The following is an 18,953-nucleotide window of genomic DNA, read 5'->3' on the forward strand; positions in this document are numbered from 1 at the left end:
ATGAGGTAGGCCGGTGAGGAGGGAGATGCAGTAGTCAAGTTGTGAGATAATAAGGGAGTGAATGAGTTGTTTAGTAGTGTCTGGGGTTAGGAACGTACGTATTTTGGAGATGTTGCGGAGGTGGAGCCTGCATGAGTTTGCCAGTGATTGGACATGGGGTTGGAAGGACAGATTTGAGTCCAGAGTGACACCTAGGACTTTGGCTTGCGGGGTGGGACTGATGGTGGCTTTGTAGGTCGTGATGGAGAGGGTGGGGGTGCGGGCTGGGGGGAAAATTAGGAGCTAGGTTTTGAAAAGGTTTAATTTGAGGAAGTGGAGTGACATCCAGTCTGATATGTCGTTCAGCAAGCAGGTGATTCGGGCGGAGACTGAAGGGGTGAGGCGAGGGGTAGAGAGGTAGATTTGCGTGTCATCGGCGTAGAGGTGGTAGTTGAAGCTGTGGGAGTGTATCAGTTGGCCAAGTGAGGAGGTGTAGATGGAGTTTACCTCCCACCTCCTTGCATAACCACTGAAAAAAGGTTTAAAAAAGTGCCTGTAAGGCAAAAACAAAATTGGATAGTGTACTCACCTTTCCCCAGCTTCCGGCCACTGCTCTTAGGTGAGGGTGATGTCATCCTCCTTCTGGAGAGATCTAGGGAATGTAGAGTACTCCAAAGCTTGCTCCAGTGTTTGAAGCACGCACCATTCCCTGGGACCTTGTCAAAGAATGATATAATCACCTCCTGCACCACAGAAGCCAGGGGAAGGGCGAGTATGCGTATACCTTTATTCCAACTGTTTCAGCAAGGGGGGGGTAGGTATTGCAAAGTCCGTTTGAAAGTTTAAATTACACAGGCATGCAAGCTAGACTGTGTTGGTACATTATTGAAATGTGCACAATAAAGCCGCATAATTAGAAAAAGTGTGTCCTGCCATTCCTATAAGTAGTATGAACAGAAATATTAGGACAACAATGAAAAAAATCAGCTCAGTATAACCAGAAAACAAAGAAGGGAAGAGAGTGGGGTTATGGTGATGAGAGCTGGGGGAAGGGGAAGGTCGTTGATAGAGAGGAAGGTACCTAAACTGTTGCATTAAATAAATGAGGTACGGAAAGAGGGAAGCCATGTAGAGGGTAAAATGGGGATATGGAAGGTTACCTACAGGAAGAGAAAGCTGTGCGGAATGTGACATCTGAATGATGAAGTATATTTCTAGGCTAAGGTATATCTTTTGGCTTTAGAAATTCAGAAGGTATTTGAACACGTCTGCAGTGTGACATATGGTCTACTCCACCCATGTCTGTAAATAGGATAGTCAGACAATGCCTAGGGCACGCCATAGATTATGCAATTTTCTTTCCTGCAACCACAGGTTGTAGGAAAGAAAATGACTCCATTCCGCCATCCACACAGTCAATGTTGTTGAGGGAATCCCTCCCAAGGAACTATTGTGTTCTCATGGCGGGGAGACATCCCAGCCGGGAGAAAACAAGGATTACTGCTAGCGGCTATAGCCCCATGCAGTAATTAAATGCTACAAATCTGATAAGCTAGTTGTACCGAAGTCAACTGGCGGATTGACTTGGGTACAATCAGCCTGCTCATAGATGTATTGAGACTCAGCTGGTCCCTGCTGAACCAGCCGAGATCCATCTATGGCAAGCTTTAGGACATCAGATTTGATATGTTTCCGTAACCCTGGAACCATGGACAATATTGTGATTTCCGGAGAACCAGTGATGGATATAGATTGCAAATTACAGTGGTAGTTCATAAGTCATGTTAGGCATTTGAGAGATGCTTACTGAGTCTGCAACAAATAAAAAATAACTACCTCCACCTACAAAAAACATATATAGAATTTCACCTGGGACATGACTAAATCATGATATGCTTCTAAACTGCTTGTTAAAAAATTGGAAAGATCTCTAATTCTCAAAACACGTTTCCTCCCCTCATTGTGCAAGACAGATGAATAAGTGTGAATAAGTGAATGAATTAGTTAAAAAAAAAAGACTTTTTTTTTCAGAACAGAACAACAAGCTCTACACTGGAAAGGGAGGAAGCAAGCATTCTAAAAAACATTTTTTTTTTAAATTTACAGTGTTCTATTATAGTGCTGTGGAAATATAATTAGTTTAAAGAGACTCTTGCAGTCTAAGAAAAACTGCAATGGGTAAAAAGTGCAGGCACCTAAAGCGACTTCTTCGGCAGTCTCCCAAAACCTGCCGTTATACCTGAATGACGATGCTAAACCACGCCCACCCCTTTCCTGGACATTCTACTTGGCCAGTGACGCAGCCCCTCATAGTGATGGGACAATAGGAACACATGGGGAAAGGAGGTACTAGTAAGCTCTGACACTACCTGAAAGTGTTGGATCTTTGTCTACCAAAATGGACTAGGATACAATGGTTAAGACGGTACACATTATCTGTGAAGCAGAGTTTTTTTTATTTGTTGAAAGATATTCTAAATATGCCTAGAATTTAGAATTTATTATTAAATTATTAAAAACTATTTTATTAAAAACTACTGACTAGCTTCATCATCTGTTCAGTACCTCCAATATGGTTTTCCTTTTAGCTTCGAAATGACATGTACATATACAGTATGCTGTACTTGGCAAACCTAGAAGTCTACTGTTAACTAATCAATACACATACTGGTAATCCTAATCACATTCAAAACATACAGTGCTCAGCATAAATGAGTACAATCGAACAGATTTGTCAGAAAACCTTTACTTTCCTTTCAGAATCAACATTTTCTATGGGACACTATACTACAAAATACTCCCACAAATGCGGGACATTGATTGCAAACAAGATTTGTTAATTTGCACACACACAAAAAGTATTTTTCCTAACAAATTCATTCAAGACCATAATGTAAAAATTAATACACCCCAATAAGAGTTCTAGGAGAAAAACTACATTTCAGACAACAAAATCCTAATTAACAAGAATTCAACTACAGGTGAGTCTAATTATTCAATAACCAGGTGTCCAGCAGACAAGAAGAATGGAAAAAGATAGATGTTGCAATATGTCGCCAACTTGTTCATTCCATGCCTAGGAGACTCGGTGCTGTCCTTACAAATCATGGAGGTCATACAAAATACTTGATGTAATAGTTTTTGTTGTGGGGTGTATTTATTTTTGCAATAACTAATTTGAGTAAAACCAAAGATTTTGTAATCTAAGTTATATTATTAACCTTTCATGTAATGAGCTAAAAAATGTTCTATAAAACTCAGTTTTGTCAAACGTTTGTAAATTGTTCTTGTGTTCATTGAGATATTGATTAAAATCTTACTTTTCAAAAGGGGTGTACTCATTTATGCTGAGCACTGTATATATGGATCATTCCTGGCTTATGTTCCTATCAAACGTTTGAACATACATTAACTGCCAACAATATGGCAAGGTTAGGCCATCAGGTTACAGATTATATATGCATGTTTTAGGGAAACAAAGCTTATTAATGTATTATGATTATCATTACAACAGTTATCAGCATCACTTTCAATGATGAAGATGTCAAAACAACACAGGGTGCATGAGTTTTCTGCTTTTATTGATCCTTTATGACCAAAAATGCTCCATGGTCCATTTTTAAAAAAATTAAACTTAGCTGCAGTGCATAGGTGTAAGAAGCCATACAGCAATAAATGGGATTTCTACTTGAAATGTATTTTAAAGCTGTAAAATAAACAAGTATGTACAGGCCCAAAGAAGTGTTTTATTCTGCATGTGTGGGCAATCACTCATGTCTTATTTAAATGTATTTACCGTATTTTTCGCTCCATAAGACGCACTTTTTCCCCCCAAAAAAATGGGGGGTAATGTCTGTGCGTCTTATAGAGCGAATATTGAGCGGCCGGCCCGGTATTCCCACCGTCGCCGCTGCCGTGTTAGAATACTTGTTCCTCAGTCCAGCAGTGTCTCCATCACCTCATCATCTTTAGTGTGAGCACATGGCTGTGACAGCTTGCGGCTTCACAGCCGGGTGCCCACTTTGTGAATGGTCCCATAGTCTTATGTCCACAGTCTCTGGTCATCTCCTGTACTATGTCCGCAGTCTCTGGTCATCTCCTGTACTATGTCCGCAGTCTTTGGTCAACTCCTGTACTGTGTCCATAGTCTTTGGTCAACTCCTGTACTGTGTCCATAGTCTCTGGTCATCTCCTGTACTATGTCCGCAGTCTCTAGTCATCTCCTGTAGTACGTCTGCAGTCTCTGGTCATCTCCTGTAGTACGTCCACAGTCTCAGGTCATCTCCTGTACTATGTCTGCAGTCTCTGGTCATCCCTTGTACTATGTCGGCAGTCTCTGGTCATCTCCTGTAGTACGTCTGCAGTCTCTGGTCATCTCCTGTAGTATGTCCACAGTCTCTGGTCATCTCCTGTAGTATGTCTGCATGTCTGCAGTCTCTGGTCATCTCCTGTACTATGTCTGCAGTCTCTGGTCATCTCCTGTAGTACGTCTGCATGTCTGCAGTCTCTGGTCATCTCCTGTAGTACATCCACAGTCTCTGGTCATCTCCTGTACTATGTCTGCAGTCCATTGGTTCAGAATATATTATTTCTTGTTTTCCTCCTCTAAAACCTTGCGTCTTTTGGTCAGGTACGTCTTATGGAGCGAAAAATACGGGTAAGTGGAAACTTAGAAGCAAGAAAATGCTTCACTTTGTTAAACATGTATATACTTACCTCACTTATTGCTGCATTATCTTCATCTCCTGGCCTCACCAGCCGGTTTCCTGTAAGTCGCATGGACAGGCCAAAGTCGCTGATAACACAAGTGCCATCGCTCTTCACTAGCACATTACGACTGTTCAGGTCACGGTGTGAAATAGCCGGTTTGTATAGATCTAGTTAAAAGCAGACAAACCCAGTTAATGTTTGTGAGACATTTCAAGACTATATCTGTTACCTAAACAGATATTTAAAATAGAACTCCAGGATCTAACTATTTTAGTGATTAATGATCCTCTTCCTAAATTCTCTTGAACTGCTAACACAGTTTAAATGACAGTGCCTTACTTTTCTTGTAATCCATGAGTTTCAGCCCCAGTGACTCCATATTTATTTAGGAAAAAAGAGCTTACTCCTGGCGCTGGGAGGAGGACTTTCTTTCTCACTGTTCATCACATTTGAGCAGGGAATAGGGGCAGGGGCGGACTGACAACTCATGGGGCCCCCGGGCAATAGGGGATCATGGGGCCCCTGTGTCCTTGCCCAAACTCAAAAAAGCCTATGAAAAAGGTACCAGGGGCATCTGATGGGGCCCCTACTGACCCAGGGCCCTCGGGCAATGCCAGAATTCCCACATGGTCAGTCCGCCCCTGAATAGGGTCTACATTTCACATGATGCAAAGGTTAATACAGGATATGAGTCAACATGTGCAGTGAACTGGAGGAGGAGCGAAGGGCGGAGTTGGCAATGATAGCTGTATCTGTTATCCTGAGAGGCAGCGTGTACAGAGAACTGGAGGGGAGGTGGAGGGTGGAGTTGAAGCTAAAGGCTGTATTTGCTATGCACAGTAGGCAGCTCAGACCAGAAGTCTCAAACTACCGAGTATGCCCACTACAGTGAGCAGGAACGTAATTATGTCTCTGCTCAGTGTAAAGAACTATAGTGGGGCAGAGACAAGACCGGTGGCCAGGCTGATAAAGAGCATAGCGGCTACCGGGCTTACAAAACGGATGTCAGAGGGGTTCAAGCTAGGATTCAAGTAATGCACCCTGGACACAGTGGGGAGAGGAAAAAGAAGAACATTGCACTATGGTATGACAGTACCAGTACTGCCAGCTAATGTTCTGCCCGGAGTTCTGCTTTACCAGTATTAACACATAAATAGGTGTGATAAAGTAGCAATGCTATACATTAATTACATATAGGTAAAAGATGTTATAGACCATTATTGATACATTCTATGTGTGCAGGGAACCTTTTTTTAAACTTCTCATTTGTTAAAACATATCTAAATCCCAAAACAAAAATGTTATATATTGCAACAGATGTAGCAGTTGCATTAATTTTATTTTTTCAGTTTTTTTCTTTATTTTCAACTGGTGTTCTTTTAAAGTGGTTCTAAACTCAAAAGGTTTTTTTTCACCTTGATGCATTCCCTGTATTAAGGTAAAAACCTTCTAATACCTGTTCCTACCCCCTAATCCCCAAACACTTACCTCAGACCTCCAGTGCCATCACGTCAGTGCCGCTGCTCTCTCTTCCTGGTCTCACAGAAAACTCTGAGAGCTGTGGAAGCCACAGTAAAATCCTGTGAGGAGGGAGCAGGGGGTGTAGCCGAGCTGTACTGTGTGTGTCTATGGACCCACATGGCCTGGCTTGGCAGTGCACCTGCACTGGTGCCCCTATAGCTCACAGCTTTGCTAAGGAGGCACCCAAAGGAAGAAGGAGTGTACAGTGCCAGCAGGGGACTACAGAAGAGGAGGTACTGAAGGACCAGTTTGAGATGCACCAGCAGCTTTAGAAGGACCTAACAAATAAAGCTAAACTCCACTTAACAAGTTTTAAGCAGTTGCAGTCTTCTTTATTTAATTTTGAAATAAAGGTTTTGCATAAAAGAATAAATGCTAAGCATGGTAAGCAACCCTGTCAATAGTAAGTGACTTGTCTCAACTCTCTAACTGCCACTTTTGCTGGATGGCTTGGTCAGTTAAAGGAAGTTGAAAAAGACTTACAGGCCAGATCACCAGGTGAAACTAAAGCAAAAACCATAAAAAAGAAAAAGGAATGCAGCCACCACATCTAAGGTAAGCTAAAATATAGTTTTTTTTTTTAGATTTAATAACACTCTAAATTACTTCATGAAATAAAAGTTAGCTTTTTGTAAAGAGTTTAAATATACATTGCTTTGATATGAAAAAGCACAATCTTCTAAAAGTAATAGTCAATAGTACTATACCTCCTCGAAGCAGCTCTGTATGTAGGTATGCCAATCCTCTGGTTACCGAGTGTGCCAGGCGGCAGGAGTTGAGCCAGTCACTGGTGTGCACACTTAAATATTTGCAAAGGGATCCCTGTAGGCATAAACAGCTGTCATTAAATGAACATTTCTTAAATCTGCATACATCATTTTACCACACCATAAAATATAATATCTACTGCGGTTAAAACCTAGAAAGCCTAATACATTGAAGTAGAGTATCAGTCAAACTGCTCAATGCACAAACACACATACTGTATAGGTGAACAGCGTTACCTGCCAAAAAGAATTGTGTTAACTCTGTTGTACTGCAGCAAAAGGGTGCCATCACTGTTTCTACACCTTTCCATTTCATCTAACCCCTGATTCACATCTGTGCAGGTGGTGCTGCTGCAGGATCTGCACAAATAACTGCAGCTGCACCACCCACACAGAGGAATGTGGTACCTGAAGGCGGGTACCGTTCATTTTAATGGTACGCTGCCTGCACTGGAAATCACAACTGTACTGGGAACCTCAGTTCCGGTGTGGGCTGCGATTTCCAAAGTAGTGCAGGGACTTCTTCCCTGGGCATGGGAGTCCATTCAAGTGAATGGGCTCTGGTGCCTGAGCAAATCACGGCCTGAACAACCGCACAGATGTGAACCAGGGCAAATACATGTTCAATGGACTATGAATGTACACAAGGTTTGCAATGCACTTTGTCCTTCCTGCAGTCTGCCTAAACACTTCCTCCGCTGTCCCAGAGTATGTGAAAAATGTTGGTATGACAGCATTGTGCAAAGAAGGAAGAACAGGCTCATCTTATGTGTTGCTTCCATTGACCATTTGTTTCCCATGTACAGTACGTTGTAGTGTCAAGACTGCCTGTTTGTTGCCCATGTATTGTCATGATTGCCCGTTTGATGGCCATACAGTATATTGTCATTGCTCTGTTGTTTACGTATAGTCATGATTAGCAGTTGCTGTCCATGTATTGTCATGATTGCCCATTTGCTGCTAGTGTCATAGTTGTTACAAATTTGCCTGCATATAATCACATCTGCTTATTTATTGTCAATGCATTGTCCTATATGCCCATTTTTTGCCCTTGTATTATCACAATTTTCTATTTGTTCTCATGTATTTTTAAGGCTGCCCATTTTTTGCCTAGGTATTGTCGTGGTTTTATAAATTATAGAACACATATTGTCATGATTGCTTGTTTGTTGCCCATGTATTGTTTGCCCGTTTCCTGCATATGTACCATCAAAACTGCCCAGTTGTTGCCTATGGATTATCAAAAATGCCTGTTTGTTGTCCATGTGTTGTCTTTGCCTTACCACTGTGATATGTGTGCAAAGTCAATAATGTTTGTTTTGGAGAGCATATTACTATTTGAACCCTCTTGTCCTTATTAAACTATTCCCCCTATTACGAGGGTACAAAAATTCCCAGGTATAATAATATTTATTATTTGAACTGCAATTAACGTGGACCCTACAAAGGTTGCACAGGCAGCCCAACTCCTCCAGGATGGCACATCAATATGTGCCTTTGCCAGAAGGTTTGCTGTGTCTCCCAGCACAGTCTCAAGAGCATGGAAGAGATTCCAGGAGACAGGCAGTTACTCCAGGAGAGCTGGACAGGGCCGTAGAAGGTCCTTAACCCATCAACAGGACCGGTATTTACTCCTTTGTGCAAGGAGGAACAGGATGAGCACTGCCAGAGCCCTACAAAATGACCTCCAGCAGGCCACTGATGTGAATGTCTCTGACCAAAGAATCAGAAACAGACTTCATGAGAGTGGCCTAAGGGCCCGATGTCCTCTAGTGGGCCCTGTGCTCACTGCCCGGCACCATAGAGCTCGATTAGCATTTCCCATTGAACACCAGAATTGGCAGATCTGTCTCTGGTGCCCTGTGCTTTTGACAGATGGGAGCGGGTTCACCCTGAGCACATATGACAGACGTGAAAGGGTCTGGAGAAGCTGCGGAGAACATTATGCTGTCAGTTAACATCATTCAGCATTACCGTTTTGGTGGTGGGTCAGTGATGCTCTGGGGAGGCATATCTATGGAGGGACGCACAGACCTCTACAGGCTAGACAATGGCATCCTGACTGCCATTAGGTATTAGGATGAAATCCTTGGGCCCATTGTCATACATGACGCCGGTGCATTGGGTCCTGGGTTCCTCCTGGTGTACAACAATCCCGGACCTCATGTGGAAAGAGTATGCAGGCAGTTCCTGGAGGATGAAGGAATTGATACAACTGAATGGCCCCCATGCTTGCCTGACCTAAATCCAATAGAACACCTCTGGGATATCATGTTTCGGTCCATCCAACGCCACCAGGTTGCCCCTCAGACTGTCCAGGAGCTCAGTGATGCCCTGTTCCAGATCTGGGAGGAAACACCCCAGGGCACCATCCATCGTCTCATTAGGAGCATGCCCCAACGTTGTCAGGCATGCATACAAGCAGGTGGGGGCCATACAAACTACTGAGTACCCTTTTTCGTTGCTGCAATGAAATTGCAAAATGGACTAGTCTGCTGCATCATTTTTTCACTTTGATTTTGAATTCAGTCCTCTGTAGGTTGATCATTTTCATTTCCATCAAACAAAGGGGCATCTTTAGGTTATTAACACATTACCTAGTCCATATCAGTATAGATGTCCAGCATGATATGTTTCCCCATTGAGCTGCGATGTGTCATCAAAGTGTTCAAATGTTTTTGAGCAGTGTATATTAGTGTCTGAGGTTAAATACTGAGTCAATTGGACTATGCCCAATGAGAAAATTGACAGCCAGACTTTAGGGTAACATGCCCACATTTTCCAAGTTCGGGAGCCAGGAGTTCTTATTACCTTCTACAAGACTTTGATCGTTGCCACTTCAAATTGTAATCTCTTGGGATTTTTTTTTTTCACTTGGAATTGTAATGATCCCCACCTTTCTAGGCCAAATCTCCCCCTTCCACCAGCCCCATCATTACCCACATTTTCTTAACTACATATTCTTTTCTATTTCTAACATTTTCTTCTCTGATTCACTTAGATTAGTCGCTACTCTTGCTGACAACTATAATGTGACCCATAACAGTTGTCCCTACCTATTGAAGTTTATTGTGTCTATATCGATAGTAATACCTTCTCATATGTGTTAACATCAATGCAAACAGCTGTTTTTGTGATCAAGCATTCTCTGTATTACCCTTTGTTAACTTTCAAATAAAAGATTAAACAAGAAAAAAAAAACCTGCTCACACGGGCCACACTATTTATATAGAGAATGGAATAACATAGATGTGCATATGAAATTGGTTGGGAAAAAACATTAGGATGTGTTTATTGTTTGTTTTCATGATGAGCTTAGATTGTCTCTTAATAAATGTTTGAAACTGCCTCTGTGGGACAAGAGTTATTTTGTATAGTATGATTGGTTATAAGGAATCAATGAAACAAACAAACTCTGAAAATAATTAGTGTAAAGGGGAATTAATTATGTAAGCTTGACTGAGCAGTGCCACTACCTCATTGCACATTGGCTTTTTCTCTCTTTTGTACAGTGCTGCAGAATATCTTGACACTGTATAAAAACAAGGACAATACTGTGAATGTCACCCTCTGAAAGGAGGGTTCACAATGAAACAGCTCTGTCACACACTGCTCTATAGTGCATTGGAGGTGGTCTTGCTCACTGGAATGCCAAGCAGCACCAAGGAAACACAGCAAGAGAAAAGTAGAAAAACTTGACTGCATTAAAGTTTGGGCAGAACGCCATATAACTCGCCAGTCCTCTTAGAAAACGCATTTACTTGATTCATTACAAAAGGCGTGTTCTGGCTACAGCAAAGCACAGAATTACTAAATAATACTGTTTGGAATTTTAAGCAAAATTAAAACTGATTTCTTACAAAATACATGACTGAGGGCTGCACAGACATGAGGCATGCTACCACACAGGAGCACCCAGCTGAGGTCATATAACAATACAGTATGTACTCTAGCCTCTAGTAGGCAGATTAGATGAAAACCAAAAATATAATTTGACTGCTACCGGTTACAGTGCATTTGTATGTCATTTGTACCATGTTATTAAATAAGCATGTTGGTTGCTTGTTGTCTGGACTGTAAATGCAGCCTCACAAGATGCTTAACCAGCTATGCATGTAAAACAGTGCTGGAGATGGAGGTTTTTGCAGGACAACATGCCTTTATGTGGACACAGACAGCCTTAACCACTTGCCCTGAGGATTTACCGTATATACTCAAGTATAAGCCGACCCGAATATAAGCCGAGGTACCTAATTTTACCACAAAAAACTGGGAAAAACTATTGACTCGAGTATAAGCCGAGGGTATCAGTGGGAGGAATAGTGCCCCATCATTGGTGTCAGTGGGAGGAATAGTGCCCCATCGTTGGTGTCAGTGGGAGGAATAGTGCCCCATCATTGGTGTCAGTGGGAGGAATAGTGCCCCATCATTGGTGTCAGTGGGAGGAATAGTGCCCCATCGTTGGTATCAGTGGGAGGAATAGTGCCCCATCATTGGTGTCAGTGGGAGGAATAGTGCCCCATCATTGGTGTCAGTGGGAGGAATAGTGCCCCATCATTGGTGTCAGTGGGAGGAATAGTGCCCCATCATTGGTGTCAGTGGGAGGAATAATGCCCCATCATTGGTGTCAGTGGGAGGAATAGTGCCCCATCATTGGTATCAGTGGGAGGAATAGTGTCCCATCATTGGTATCAGTGGGAGGAATAGTGCCCCATCGTTGGTATCAGTGGGAGGAATAGTGCCCCATCATTGGTATCAGTGGGAGGAATAGTGCCCCATCGTTGGTATCAGTGGGAGGAATAGTGCCCCATCCTTGGTATCAGTGGGAGGAATAGTGCCCCATCATTGGTATCAGTGGGAGGAATAGTGCCCCATCGTTGGTATCAGTGGGAGGAATAGTGCCCCATCATTGGTGTCAGTGGGAGGAATAGTGCCCCATCATTGGTGCCAGTGGGAGGAATAGTGCCCCATCGTTGGTATCAGTGGGAGGAATAGTGCCCCATCCTTGGTATCAGTGGGAGGAATAGTGCCCCATCATTGGTATTAGTGGGAGGAATAGTGCCCCATCATTGGTGTCAGTGGGAGGAATAGTGCCCCATCATTGGTATCAGTGGGAGGAATAGTGCCCCATCATTGGTGTCAGTGGGAGGAATAGTGCCCCATCATTGGTGTCAGTGGGAGGAATAATGCCCCATCATTGGTGTCAGTGGGAGGAATAATGCCCCATCATTGGTGTCAGTGGGAGGAATAGTGCCCCATCATTAGTATCAGTGGGAGGAATAGTGCCCCATCATTGGTGTCAGTGGGAGGAATAGTGCCCCATCATTGGTATCAGTGGGAGGAATAGTGCCCCATCATTGGTATCAGTGGGAGGAATAGTGCCCCATCATTGGTATCAGTGGGAGGAATAGTGCCCCATCATTGGAGTCAGTGGGAGGAATAATGCCCCATCATTGGTGTCAGTGGGAGGAATAATGCCCCATCATTGGTGTCAGTGGGAGGAATAGTGCCCCATCATTAGTATCAGTGGGAGGAATAGTGCCCCATCATTGTTGTCAGTGGGAGGAATAGTGCCCCATCATTGGTGTCAGTGGGAGGAATAATGCCCCATCATTAGTATCAGTGGGAGGAATAGTGCCCCATCATTGGTGTCAGTGGGAGGAATAGTGCCCCATCATTGGTGTCAGTGCGAGGAATAGTGCCCCATCATTGGTGTCAGTGGGAGGAATAATGCCCCATCATTAGTATCAGTGGGAGGAATAGTGCCCCATCATTGGTGTCAGTGGGAGGAATAGTGCCCCATCATTAGTATCAGTGGGAGGAATAGTGCCCCATCATTGGTGTCAGTGGGAGGAATAGTGCCCCATCGTTGGTGTCAGTGGGAGGAATAATGCCCCATCATTAGTATCAGTGACACCAATGATGCGGCACTATTCCTCCCACTGACACCAATGACACTTGCTGACCCCTGTTGCAGTATGGTGCTGCTGCAGCCAGCATATGTGGTTGCAGCAGCACCTGTGCACTGCACACTTACCGGCTTTTCCCTCACTCGATTTTCGCGGGTCCGCTCGGCTCCGCCTCCTCGCCCGTGATTGGCCGCCTGTGTACCTTTCCTGAGCTACAGTTCTGGCGGCCAATCACCGGTGAGGAGGCGAAGCCGAGCAGCAGGAGTGAGGGAGTGGCCGGAGTGATGGAAGGAGCAGCGCTTCCTGGATGGATCATCGTGGGAGCCAGGTAAGAGCAGCCCTCTGCCCACCCCTGTACGCGCCCCCCTTGACGGAGCCTCGCACCCCCCCTGCAGACGTTGACTCGAGTGTAAGCAGAGGGGGGCGTTTTTCAGCACAAAAAATGTGCTGAAAAACTCGGCTTATACTCGAGTATATACGGTACCCCCTTCCTGACCAGGTCATTTTTTGCTTTAGAGTGCTGTGTTACTTTAACTGACAATTGCGTAGTCATGCAACGCTGCACCCAAATAAAATTTACGTCCTTTTTTTCCAACGAATAGAGCTTTCTTTTGGTGGTATTTGAACGCCTGTGCGTTTTTATTTTTTGTGCTAAAGAAAAAAAGAAAAAGACCAACAATTTTGAGAAAAAAAACTATATTTTTGACTTTTTGCTATTAAACATGCCCAGTAAAAAAATTTAAAAAATTTAATTTTGTCGTACATTTAGGCCAAAATGTATTCTGCTGCATGTCTTTGCTAAAAAAAAAAAATCCCAATACGCGTAAATTAATTGATTAAAGTGTCATTACATGCTGTTCATGCACACTCAGTCACTATGAGATTAATTTTCTATATTCTGCAAAAACCTGGTTGGTCCTGTTCTCTATCTCCCCCTTCTGTCCTTGCCCCCAGTGCAGTTGGAGAGTTTGCAGAACAGTGTTGGCAGCTAGTGCACATGTGCAGTTTTCAGTGAGTTTCTATCCTGAACATTTTAGGAAAGAAAAGAGGAGAGGCGCCTTCTAAGTGCAGTATAAAAAACGATTTTAATAAGCCACAAATGTAAAAACTCACTAAATAGGGGTGGTAAATAAGTCCATCAGTGTAATTAGCTGTAAAGCCGTCATCCGTGTCCTGCAGGGATCCGTCCGGTGGGGTGATGGCCGCCGTGGGTGGTGGATGGGGTCCAGAACGCTGTGAATAGTCAGGAGTCCAAGAAACTGTCACCCAACTGGAAGCGGAAGTGACTGTAACCAGCATGAACCGCAAGTCGGGAGGACGTGACGTCACACAGGAGGAAGTTCAGCAATGGAGAGGAGAGGTTATGCTCTTGGAGCTAACTGCTCCTTCTAGAGGTCTAAGCTTAGTGAGTTTTTACATTTGTGGCTTATTAAAATCATTTTTTATACTGCACTTAGAAGGCCTCTCCTCTTTTCTTTCCTACCATGTACATAGAGTTAACTCACTCTGGGATGGCTGCCACCTAAAGCGGTTACACAGTTACGGACTTTATTGGGACTCATGGACTTTTTGTACGTTTATTCTAATATTCACTGGAGATTAGCTATCAATGCACTGAGAGTTCCTTAAAATATTGCTGTATCCTGGACATTTCCTCTATTACATCTGAGCAGCCCATATGACTATAGAGTCACACATGTATACACAGTAGTAAATGACATGCCCACTAACCAGCTAAACAAGATGAGTTTGGGATTTTACACATAAATTGATGTAGGCTTCACCTCCCTGCTATTCTAAGACACAGGCTGCAGAGGAATGACTGTGACTGGCAGAAATTCACCCACACCATGTTATTGCCAAAAATTAATAAATATTTTATTGTAAATATATATTTCTACGATGGTTTAAAAACAGTTTATTAATATTAAATATTAATTTTTACTTTGTATAGCAAAGGCTGTTTTTCAAAATTATGAACATGTGACCAGCAGCAGAGGAAACATTTTTATTACTTTTTAACTCATTTTACTTAGTTAATTATTTTTTTCTACTCCTGTGACCAGAGCAATACAATGTTACCATAGTAACATTGTACTACTCTGGGCAAGTGATCAGGATTTTATTTTTCTACACATTATGACTGCTTATACAGTACCAACGATTTTCATTTGTAGAAGCAAGTGTCTTTACTGAATTAAACTGATTCATTCAGTAGTTTTTGTTGTGATCAGCTGTGATTGGCCATAGCTGTACATGTGATCATTCTGACCAATCACAGCTCGCAGCACAGTTGGAAGCAATGAATGGCATGAAAGGAAGCCATTCATTGATTACAACTGTCATGTGATCAGCTGTGATTGGTCACAGCAATCACATGACACTGGCAGTGGGCCAGTGTAGTGATCTGTCATCGGCTGTATCCCGTGGACACAGTCGGTGACAGATTGAGCTAGAGCGCGGCCCGTGGGGCATGAGCGAGGCGCGATCCTTGGAGGACGTCATATGATGCCCTCCCAGGATAATAGGGTTCCCGCTCGGCTGTCATATTGCAATAGGAAGGATTTAAGAGCTGGGTCGTATGACAGCTGTATATCGAATTGGAAAAAAGGTACTTAGATTTTTTTTAATTCAAATAATTACAGTGCCATCATCCATAAACATAAAGAGAAAGAAAAATGTAAATTAACCACTTGAGCTCTGGAACATTTTACCTCCTTTATGACCAGGCTATTATATTATATATATTGGAATTTTAATTTTGTATTTTTTTAACTACTAATGACAACGATCAGCAACTTAAAATGGGACTGCAATAGTGCGGTGGGCAATCTGAATCACAGCAATCACTAACTGCCACTGACATCACCAGTGACAGTAATACAGTGATCAGTGATAATACTATACACGGTCAGTGTATTAATGGCACTGGCTGGAAAGGAGTTAACATCTAGGGTGATCGAGGGCTTAAATGTGCGCCTAACTATGTGTAATGTGTGTAAAATTTGCTGCTTTTACTACTAGATCTCTCAGAAACTGACAGATCACTCCCTCTGTACTGAGCTCTGTGTTGTTTATCAACACAGCTCTGGGCGTGACTGCACACAGCTAATCAGCAGGTCCCGGCCATGAATCATTGGCCAGGACTTGCTGACAGGCTCCCACTGTGTACAATCACAGCGGGTGTTGGGCGGGGGCACACATGTGTGCATCCTAAACCCAGAAGTAGGCAGCAATGTACGGGTACGTCGCTTTGCCTAAAGAGGCCACAGTACATTGCAGGCGAGCGGTTGCCAAGTGGTTAAACAGTGTATGTTTAGTGTCGCTTTAAGAACTTACTAGACACTGCATTTAATTTTGGACTGTTGGGATAGATTCTCTAAGACCTCTGTCACTATATATTTTACTCTCACAAAAGGCTTGCATGGCATTAAGGGGTACCAACAAAGTGTTACAGCATGTTGTACCTCCATTCTACATTGCTAGGGGTATACTACAAAGTGGGCTAAGAACCGTGGCACCACTACAAGTGAATCAGATTTAATCTTATCATACTGGGTTGCCAAAATAATTACTCTAAAAGATGTACAGTATATAAATCATAATGCATGAGAAAACCACAACAGTACCTGTATGGTATGTTTGCATGTTCTCCCTGTGTTTGGGTGGGTTTCCTCCGGGTATTCCGGTTTCCTCTCATGATCCAAAGACATGCTGGTAGGTTATTTGTGTTTGTATGCATTTGAATTAGGGACCTCAGAACTAGGAACCTCAGACTATAAGTTTCTCAAGAGAGGGGACTGATGTTAATGTACAGTATGTATAAAGTGCTGCATTCATTGTTGGTGCTATATTAATAACTGTAATAAAATAAATTCTACATACCTTACCTGTGCAGAAAATAACAGGGTTTTCTTTAACCGCTTGCCTACAGGGCACTTATACCCCCTTCCTGCCCAGGCCAATTTCCAGCTCTCAGCACTGTCACACTTTGAATGACAATTGCGCGGTCATGCAACACTGTACCCATATGAAATTTTTAGCATTTTTTGTGTGACAGATAGAGCTTTATTTTGGTGGTATTTAATCACCTCTGGGTTTTTTATTTTTCTTAAACAAACCAAAAACCACTGAAAATTTTGAAAATAAAAAAAGTATTTTCTTAGTTTTTGTTGTAAAATTTTGTAAATAAGTGATTTTTCTCCTTCACTGATGTGCGCTAATGAGGCTGCAGTGATGGGCACTGATAGGCTGCACTGATGGGCACTGATAGGTGGCACTGATGGGCACTGATGAGGAGGCACTGGTAGGTGGCACTGATGGGCATTGACAGGCATCACTGATGGGCACTGAAAGGCAGCACTGATATATGGCACTGATAGGCGGTACTGATAGGCGGCACGGACTGGCACTGTTAGGCGGCACTGACTGGCACTGATAGGTGGCACTGACAGGCACTGATAGGCGGCACTGATGCACACTGATAGGTGGCACTGATTGGCATTGATAGGTGGCACTGGCTGGCACTGATGGGTGACACTGCAAGGCAGCTCAGATGGGCACTGATATGTGGCATTGATGTGCACTGGTTGGCACTGATATGTGGCATTGATGTAGCACTGGCAGGTGGCACTGTTCAGCACTGACAGCTGGCACTGATGGACACTGACAGGTGGCACTTCTAGGGCCACACTGATCATCAGGGCACACTGATCATCAGTGCCCTGATGATCAGTGTACATGTTCCCTCCGCGGAATGCCGATTACCGGCTCTCCTCTTCTCTCGAGCTGTCAGCGTGACAGCTTGTGAGGAGAGAAATGCCAATAACTGGCATTTCCCTGTTCACATGTGATCAGCTGTGATTGGACACAGCTGATCACATGACCGAGCCAACATCTTCGGCTCTTTCCGTAGATCGGTGATCCGCTGTGTCCCGCCAGTCGCCGCGCTGCGCACTCCCTGAGCCATGCATGCGTGGTGAGAATGGGAGGACGTCATATGACGTCCTCCCAGAACGAGAGAACCACCTTGCGCCCGTCATTGGACTATATGGCGGGCGGGAGGTGGTTAGGAGCAATTTAACTCAAAAAGATTAAACTGCAATTAAAACACTTATACTGCAATTTCAAAACACAATAACTGCCATAATATTTACTTTTGATGCACATACTTTTGTGAGCCACCCAACCCTGCTATGCTAAGACTTCATAGAGTGAGGAATGTGACAACAAATGTCAGAACAGTCTGCACTTCTGTATATTCCATGCTATTGCTCTGTCTTCTACCAGCTCTTTATCACCTGTGGTGAAGTCAGCTTTGGAATTCCCCACCTTCAGAATACACTGGTCATCATTGTATTCTGACGGTGGGGAATGCTTCCTGCTGCCTGAATACAATAGCTCAGTGGGAAGGATTTCCCCATCCACCTCGAATGTGTGGATGGGGGAATTGGATCACTATTTTTTGTTCAACCCCCTGGTTCAACAAACAAAATGATTAATGTATGGACTGCCTAAGAATTCCAAGGCCTTCTAAACTGCCCATTAGATGTTAGAACAGATTGTCACACTGGAACTCTGATTCAAAAGTAATCTGTTATAACAGAAACAATGGAGTTGCCACTACCATGTGTTTGGATGGGTGTTATCCCTGATCTAGAACATGCATGTGCATTGATGGCTCAACACTGGGTATGCTTATGCTTGCTTGAGTTTATTGACCCACCAGGTACCAAATGAAGGATAATGATGACTACTCTGGAGTATAAATTTGTTCAGAAACATAAAAGCAAAGGTTTGTCTTATATTTCTTTTGTGTCAGGTTCCTTTGAAACTTTAAACCAAGTGTATTGGGAAATATTACATGTGCCATGTGGTTAGCACTTCCGCCTGGCAGCACTAGGGTCATCGGTTTGAATCCCAACCATGACAATAACTTCACGGAGGTTGCATGTTCTCCCTGTGCCTGCGTGGGTTTCCTCTGATTACTCCAGTTTCCTCCAACATTCCCAAGACATGCTGGTAGGTTAATTAGCTACTGTCTAAATTGGCCTTAGTATCTGTATGT

At 43.3% G+C, this 18,953-nt stretch overlaps 1 protein-coding gene across 2 annotated transcripts in view; it reads right to left on the reverse strand.

The window, feature by feature from the left end:
- The window catches only part of BMPR2 (bone morphogenetic protein receptor type 2), a 263,627-nt gene that overhangs the window by 33,943 nt on the left and 210,731 nt on the right, over window positions 1–18,953 (reverse strand). For both annotated transcript variants that reach the window (XM_089670476.1, XM_089670466.1), the window contains exons 7-8: window positions 6,918–7,032; window positions 4,696–4,856 (exon numbers count right to left, since the gene is read on the reverse strand). In XM_089670476.1, coding sequence (XP_089526602.1) covers window positions 4,696–4,856; window positions 6,918–7,032 — 276 coding nt within the window. The remainder of the gene's footprint in view (window positions 1–4,695; window positions 4,857–6,917; window positions 7,033–18,953) is intronic.

This window comes from Staurois parvus, unplaced genomic scaffold (genome assembly GCF_062004578.1).
Source record: "Staurois parvus isolate SC_StPar_1 unplaced genomic scaffold, SC_StPar_1.0 ptg000011l, whole genome shotgun sequence".
Lineage (NCBI taxonomy): Eukaryota > Metazoa > Chordata > Amphibia > Anura > Ranidae > Staurois > Staurois parvus.